Source organism: Pezoporus wallicus, unplaced genomic scaffold (assembly GCF_028554395.1).
Source record: "Pezoporus wallicus isolate ANWC-B61680 ecotype Strahan unplaced genomic scaffold, APGP_CSIRO_Pwel_v1 contig_3568, whole genome shotgun sequence".
Classification (NCBI taxonomy): domain Eukaryota; kingdom Metazoa; phylum Chordata; class Aves; order Psittaciformes; family Psittacidae; genus Pezoporus; species Pezoporus wallicus.
Window position 1 is genome coordinate 2,763,037 of NW_026637826.1, and position 7,784 is coordinate 2,770,820.

At 54.3% G+C, this 7,784-nt stretch overlaps 1 protein-coding gene across 1 annotated transcript; it reads left to right on the forward strand.

The window, feature by feature from the left end:
* Positions 1-72: 72 nt before the first annotated feature.
* Positions 73-7,423, forward strand: PPM1M (protein phosphatase, Mg2+/Mn2+ dependent 1M). Its single transcript, XM_057407795.1, has 10 exons — positions 73-295; positions 1,535-1,658; positions 2,287-2,541; positions 3,059-3,171; positions 3,913-3,997; positions 4,269-4,387; positions 4,862-4,925; positions 5,770-5,877; positions 6,173-6,321; positions 6,597-7,423. Exons 1-10 carry the CDS (start codon positions 81-83, stop codon positions 6,739-6,741), a joined length of 1,377 nt encoding a protein of 458 aa, XP_057263778.1. The 5' UTR covers positions 73-80; the 3' UTR covers positions 6,742-7,423.
* Positions 7,424-7,784: the final 361 nt, after the last annotated feature.

The window sequence follows — 7,784 nt, forward strand, 5'->3', positions numbered from 1 at the left end:
CCCGGGGAGGAGCCGGGTCCGCGCGGCGGCGCCCCCTGGCGGCGTTCAGCGGCAGCACTGGAGGCCGGGCCGGCCCCGCCATGGCAGCCGAGTGGCTGCGGCGGCTGCGGCGGGGCGGCCCCGCGGAGCAGCCCGGAGGGACACCGGGCACCGGGCCGGACCCTCCGCCCGCCGCCCTCAGCTACCGCCGGCCCAAGTTCCTGCGTGGTGGCGCCGAGGAGAGCCCGCGGGACAGGCGGGTCGTGCGGGGCACCGGGCCCGAGCGGCCCCTGCCCTGGGGGACGGGCTACGCGGAGTGAGTGCGGGCCGGCAGCGAGGCCGCCCCGGGGAGGGGGCGCGTGGAGATCTCCGGGCCGTGGGGCGAGGGGTTATGGGGCCTCTGAGGGTCCTCATAGAGCTTCGGGAGGATGCCCAGGGTCTGCGTGGGGTGAGGGGGCCCGTGCGGGTGTACGGATGAGTCTTGGGGAGTCCTGGGAGGTGCCGTGGGGGGGTGGTCGCACCCCACATCTGCCCCACGCCGCTCCCCTCGCTGCAGCCCCAGCCCGAGCACGGGGACTTGTCCTTCCCCTGCCCGCAGGAGTGGGGCCGCTTCCTCCTGCGGGCGCAGCGGCCGTGCGGCTGCGGGTGCGGGTGCGATGCTCCGCGCGTTTTCCCTGCCCTTCCTCCTTCCGTGCCGGGGGCTGGCAGCAGCTGGGGCGGACCTGCCCACCCCCTGCCCGCGGGGAGCTGCCTGCGCCCTGCCCGCCGCAGGGCCGCCACCACTGCCGGTGACTGGCGGCGGGGGCAGCCCCGAGAGCAGAAGCAGCTCAGTTCAGGTACCTCACCCCCTAACGCAGTGGTGTTGGCACCTTAACTTTAACGCTGTTCTGTCACCCGTCCCCCGCCCTGCCTGGCTGCAGGGAGCTGGCTCTTCCATGAGGCTGCTGTGTTGGGCAGGCAGGCAGGAAGCTCTCCCTTGCATGGGGCATGTCTGGGGCAGGAGGTGTGTTTTGCGGTTAGCAGTACCACGTGTGTATCCCCCTGCTCCTCGAAAAGTGCCTTTAAAACAAAGGAAGGAGGAGGATCAGATTTTAGGGGATGGATCAGACAGAACTCCATTCAGGAGCTGTCCACGTATCCTGGCCAGACCACGTCACTAGGGGATGGCGTAGCTTGGAGAGAGGAGCTGTGCAAGGAGAGCAAAGTCCCAACCAGGGACCAATATCAATAAGGCTGGAAGAAAAATCAGTGGTGGTGGTTTTGCAATTCACTGTGTCATCAAGGAAATAGCACGGCGTGGGTTGCTGGCAAGGGCTTCCTGAGGCCAGGGTGCTCCATAACCACTCACTTGTCCCTGTGTCTGTGGCCAAACCTTCCCCCCACATAAAGGACTTTTCATATAAATCCCCAGCAAAGAGATCCTTGACTTTGGAACAGGAGCATGGGGCTGGGAGGGGCAGGGCGCAGTTGTTTGCTGTGGCTGCAGAGCTCCTGGCACTGGTCTGGGAGCAGGCGAGGTGTCCACACACCTTACCTGGAGCGCTTGCACCCCCAGGGTTATCAATGCTGAGAAGTCAGAGTTCAATGAGGACCAGGCAGCCTGCTGCCAGATCAGCATCCGGAGGAGAGAGCCGGGCCTGGAGGAGGACGAGGAATGGCTGATCCTGTGCTCCACGCAGGTACAGCCCTCAGGCAGGCTGTGCTCACCCTGCTGCCAGGGACTGAGCTACAGAAATCACAGGGTTTCCCCATCAGTCCTACATGCTCACACCCTGAAATCCTTCTTTGGACACATTTAGGGGACAGATGTACCCGATGTCTGGCCAGCAAACACGCAGCTCTGCCTGTACGTGCCATTTCTATTTGCATGGCCCATGCATTTGAGGTTGTCCAAGCCCTTTACTTGCTGCCCTCGCCTTTTGTGTACTGTCTTGTCTCTGTCTCTGCTTTCAAGGGCCAGTGTGCATTGTCAACACTCAGGGACAGCAGCATGAACCAGACACAGGGTGCACTTATGTAGGACTGACTCTGCCTTCCCTCTTGTAACATGCCCCTACACCACAGAGGAATAGAGCACGAGGGTGGGTGGCTGTGAGTCCAGCCACTAGAGCTCAGATGATGAACCTGGCAGAGCAGCACGTGGCATCACGAGTTTGAGCTGTGCAGGAGATAACTGCTGGCAGGGAGGGGTAGCTGGGGTGGGAAAGCTGGGCAAAACACGTGTAGCGATTTCCTGCTGCGAGCCTGCCATCTGTACCATCTCCAGGTCTTTCCCGTTTACTGTCTTTTCCCTCTTCCTCACTGCAGTTTCTGACTGGTTACTACTGGGCACTGTTTGATGGCCACGGTGGCCCAGAAGCTGCCATCATTGCCTCCAACTATTTGCACTACTGCATCAAACAGAAGCTGGAGGAGGTTGTGGGAGGCATCACAGAGGCCCGGCCCCCCATGCATCTCAGTGGGCGCTGCGTTTGTGACAGTGACCCCCAGTTTGTGGAGGAGAAGCACATCCACGCTCAAGACCTGGTGGTGGGAGCCCTGGAGAATGCCTTCCAGGAGTGTGTGAGTACCCCCTGCCCCAGGCAGTCAGTCTGTCCCTCCCTCCCCACTGCCCGGGGTGGGTACAGTCTGCAGTTCTGCAGCTCATGGAGCAGGCAGGAGCATTGAGCCAGATCTTTAAGCATCCTGAGATCACACTGGGTCAGCTGCCCAAGGTCTGCCTCAGACCTACTGCACATCAGCAATGCTGACCCATCTGTCTGTCTGCTAACACAAAGCTACAGCATCCCTGCTAATCTGCACCATGGGGATACATTTCTTTAGGGCTAGACCATGGCTAATGTCACACTGGTACAGCACATACAAGTGTGATATTTCCCCATCACGCTCCTAAAGTGGCCCTTAGTCCACTACTGAGAGCTTTGTTAGCTGTACCAAAGCAACATTGTCCTTGCTTGCATGGTTTCCCACAGCCCATCTGCAGGCAGTTTTGCTTCTGGATTTCTGCTGGGAGGCATGAGGCAGCTGCAGAAATCAGCAGCTCCACTGATTCACTTTCCAAACTTGTTTAAACCAACAGGATGAAGTCATAGGCCAGGAGATGGAAGCTACAAACCAGACTGGAGGCTGCACTGCTCTGGCTGCCCTTTATTTCCAAGGAAAGCTGTATGTGGCCAACGCTGGGGACAGCAGGTGAGCCATAATAAGAGAGGGAAGTTGCTGGGGGATGAGAAATGGGAGATAAGCAGAGTTTCCAGCATCTTGTTCTGGTTTCAATGGGATAGAGTTAATTTGCTTCCTAGTAGCTGGCACAATGCTGTGTCTTGGATTTAGCGTGAGAGCAATGTTGATAACACACAATGTTTTAATTGTTGCTGAGCAGTGCTTACACTAAGTCAAGGACTTCCCAGTTTCTCACCCTACCCTGCCCCCCCAGTGAGCAGGCTGGGGGAGCACATGGGCAGGATAGCTGACCCAGAGCATCAGAGCGAGCAGCACTGGTGTGTACCTAACAACTGGGTTAAACTGTGACGCTTATTTAATCCTAGGGAAGGTAAATGTGCAACCCAGCCATTCTCTCCTGCCTGCCACAGGACCTGTTGGAAGGATGGGTGCTCTTGATGCCTCCTGGAAGGGTTTTCAGATTCAGATCCTCAAGAGCTTCCTCACTGGGCCATAGCCCACGATTCTTACAGCAGTGAGCTGTCATTGTCAAACCAGGCAAGCTCAGGTCTCTGTTGCAGCAGTGCAATTGCAGTGGAATTAAAATACACCAACATTTATGAACGTTTCTGGGTGCAGAGTTATTCTCTGGCATTGCTCTGCTGCTGGTTACCCTCAGCCCCACATCTGGCTAACACTGGGGTTAGCCACAGTAAAAGGAAGGCTGCAAGGACAGACACAGTTCAGCTCTTTGCCTCTTCCCTCTTGCAGGGCGGTTCTTGTTCTGAAGGACAACATTGTGCCCATGAGCTGCGAGTTCACACCTGAGACAGAGAGGCAGCGAATCCAGCACTTGGTGAGTGACTCCTTCCACGCATGAGTCCAGCTTGAGCTTCCCACTGGGGGCTTGTAGCAAGGAGGACCACCAGCTTTCCTCAAAGGCCAGTGTGTGGCCAGAATGTCACTGGGGACGAGATCCAACCGACAGCATCCAGGACGGGAGATGCTCATGTCCTCTTTGGAATGCGCTTTCCCAATTCTCTTCTGCTGCCGGGAGTGCCAGTCCCAAAGCACTGCTGTGCGGAAGCAGAACCTCTTCATCCTCAGATCTTCTTTCCCTCCTCCAGGCTTTTCTTTTCCCCAAGCTTCTGGGTGGCGAGTTCACGCGCTTCGAGTTTCCACGGAGGTTGAAGGGAGACGACGTGGGGCATAAAGTCCTGTACCGGGATTACTTCATGGAGGGCTGGTGAGTCCTTTCTGCCTGAGGCTGCAGCACAGGGCAGCTTCACGTGCTCATAGTGATGGGGAGGTGAAGGAAAAAGGGCCATGCCCCACTGGTGAGAGCAGCGGGCTTGGTTGCGCGAAGCTGTGCCAGATAAAGCAAAGGCTGCTGTGAGCAGCCTCCCCCATGACTGAAGGGCTGAGGCCCTGGCAGAGCAGTTCGGGGACAGCCAAGATAATCCTTCACAAGGTGGGGCTGGTGCAGGGAGTCCTAGCCTGGTGCAGGGAGTCCTAGCCTGGTGCAGGTACTAGCTGGGGAGGAAGGGGAGAGGCAAAACCAGCTGGGTATTCAGCAAAGGGTCCTCTTCACTTAATCTGCTTCAGCAAGTCACTCAGGTGCCTGTGCGTGGGGGCAGCACAAGGGTTGAATCATGGCTCCGGCTGGGTTGTACCATCAGGTCAGAGAAATCCCAAATGAATAGTGACTTCTCTGTTCTAGGGGATACAAGACAGTGGAGAAAGCTGACCTCAAGTATCCTCTTGTCCATGGTCATGGGAAACAGGTAGCTTAATGCTTTACATACTGGGAAGGCAGAGGCGAGTCTGCTGGGGTCCTCAGTGCCCTGTCACTCACTGTCACACTCTGGGGCTCTCCAGCATGGTGCACTCCCACAGCCCCAATACAGCAGCTCTCCTTGCTAGAACCATGCTGCCTGTAAGTGTAAACCAGAGCCCCCTGACAGCAGAGGGGTTGCACGCTCCCCCAGAGTACTTGCTAGCAGAGCAGACAGCCTTGAGCGAGGCTGGCCTTTCCTCATCTCCCCTTGCACACAAGAACCATTTCAGATGAGAACTTATTTCAGCATACAACTTTGGACCGTCTCCTCCAGCTCTAACTAGCACCTTTCCCACAAACCCATTTCCTTCAGGAGAGGCTGAGAAAATGAGCCTGTAGAGGGAAGAAGGCAGGGAGAAGCAACGACTGCACACATCCAGTGTCTGGGGTAGAGCAGAAAGCCCTGTCACCTACCCCAGCACAACCCACATGCTACCTTTTCAAGGAGAAAAGGACCCCCCTCAGTTTTCTTCCTCACCACCCCAAATCAAGAGCAAGACGCCAGCATAAGCTTCCTGAGGTCTGTAGCATTACTCAAGAGTACATGTAACTCCAGAGCACACCATGGGCCATCAGGAGCCACCCACATGCAGGCTGTCTCCACACTCATGCGGTGATGGTCATCGCTTCTCATCACTCCTCCATCCCTGATGTCTCACGGGGCTGTTCTGGGTGATGCTTGGAGAAAGGTCCTAAAGGCAACACACAGATCAGCCAGGACCAGCCACATGTCAGCCTTTAAAGGTGCCATGTTCTTATGTTTCAATACTGTTTTGCTCTGTTTGGGCCAGGCTCGCTTGCTGGGGACTCTGGCTGTCTCTCGAGGTCTGGGGGATCACCAGCTTGAAGTCATCGACACCAACATTGAAGTCAAACCTTTCCTCTCCTGCATCCCGAAGGTCAGTCACAGGAAATGGGAACTGCAGCATGGAATTAAACATGTTGCTCATCCTCTGTAACACCCACCTTTTACAGATCTGGCAGGTTTTAGCCGTGTCCTTTTTCCATCCCCCATCTATCTCTCAGCATGCTGCCAGAAAATCCTTCAGACAGAAGAATCTAGAAGCATAGCAGCAAGGGGATGTAAAAGATTCAAAGCACCCTGTTCCCACTTTGTCATCTCTGGGGAAAGTCATCTCCTACCACTCTGGTACATTGCAGGGACTGTCACTGATGTACTCCTGTGCTTTCCAGGTGAAAGTATTTGACTTTGCTCTGCATGACATTAAGGAAGATGATGTCCTCATCATGGCAACTGACGGTCTTTGGGATGTTTTGTGCAACAAAGAGGTAGCCCATATGGTCAGAAGCTTCCTTGAAGAAAACAGGACAGATCCTCAAAGGTAACGGCAGCTTTGCCATTGTTTTCCCTTCCAAAGACCCTGGTCAAACCAAAACCATGCTGAGATCACTCTGGTTCTAGGTCAGCTCCAGCACCAACAAGCAGTCTTTTCTGTGACTCTGGAAACTGCATCCTAATCTTTCCCCATCCTAAAGAAACAAAGACAAAGCTGGTGTCTTAAAACAACCCTTCTATTTTGACAACAAAGCCACATCTCGATGTTCTGAAGGGAATAGTGATGTGTTAACCAAAACATTGCATTTTTTCCACCTACAGATTTTCAAAATTGGCCAGGTGTTTGGTATGCAGAGCAAGGGGAAAGAAGAGAGGCCACCAGTGGATGCTGGATGACAACCACGAGGCATCCTATGATGACATCTCTGTGTTTGTCATCCCACTGCACAACCGGGATGAGAACTGATTGTTTGCATAGGGCTCGGGGTCTCTGTGTCCCCTGCTGTGGTGCTGTTCAGCATCAGCCAGGACTGAGGGATTTCTGCTGTGCATGTTCACTCTCTTCCAGTAAAACCATCTGCCATGGAACCTGAAAATGCACAGCCAGAGCTTAGCAGAAGATCAACAAGAACATTAGCTCCTTACGAACGTTTAAGAGGAACGCTCTGCAACAAAGCATTCCCCTCACTCCTTTCTCATTGTTAGGCCAAGGAGAAATTGCAAGGGGGGCCACACAAGCTGAATGGTACTACTTCCACAATCTTTGCAGCACAGTGAGACTCGAATCTCTGGTGACCCTTCTCCCTTTTTAATATTGAAGATCAGTTGAAATCCAGTCTCCAGAGCTGTCTTTTAATCAGACTTGAACTACAGTGTGTAAAACTGGATGCACCAGCATCATACCCATCTGCTGTAACTCAAGATGTACTGAAAACCCAGGAGCTGCTATGTAATGCCAATGCTGAGGCAGAGCCCAAACCTCTTGGGAAACCTGCCACGTGTGGGCAGCACCACCTTGAAACACGGGATGTTAGCAGATGAAGCCAGACATTGGCATCCAGGAGCCTCCTGTGTAAAGATACGTGCCTTACTGTTATTTGAGAGCAGTTAAGTATATTGGTACATAATGCAATGTACAGATTTCTAACAACTCGCTTGCCTTCACTTCCTCTGTTCGTTCAGGTCACTTCTGACAAAGCTGGTTTTGTAGCAGAAGTTTCAATGAGAACCAAAGTGTTCCAAGTTCATCAGCTGATGTAGTAGAAGAGTTTGGAGTAAAATAAAACCGTTTTGTTTAAATCTGTTTGCAGTGCTGCACCTTGCACTCATTACAGCAGGAACAGCAGAGCAGGAGACATGCCAGAGTTGTGCCTTGAACTCCAAGGATCTCCTCCTCAACCCATTCATTAGCCAGGCAAATTCAGGTCTGGACAAGCTTTCCATCTCCCTGAGCCCTCACTTTGGGTTTCATCATTCATTCCACAAGTTGCAAGATTCCCTGGGGAAGCA

Bases quoted from the DNA above. Each gene is read 5' to 3' on its own strand.
- PPM1M (XM_057407795.1), top strand. From the start codon at position 81: ATGGCAGCCGAGTGGCTGCGGCGGCTGCGGCGGGGCGGCCCCGCGGAG. The intron at 4,388-4,861 runs GTGAGTCCTTTC...TCTCTGTTCTAG, and splicing joins GATTACTTCATGGAGGGCTG to GGGATACAAGACAGTGGAGA. The intron at 5,878-6,172 runs GTCAGTCACAGG...TGTGCTTTCCAG, and splicing joins TCCTCTCCTGCATCCCGAAG to GTGAAAGTATTTGACTTTGC.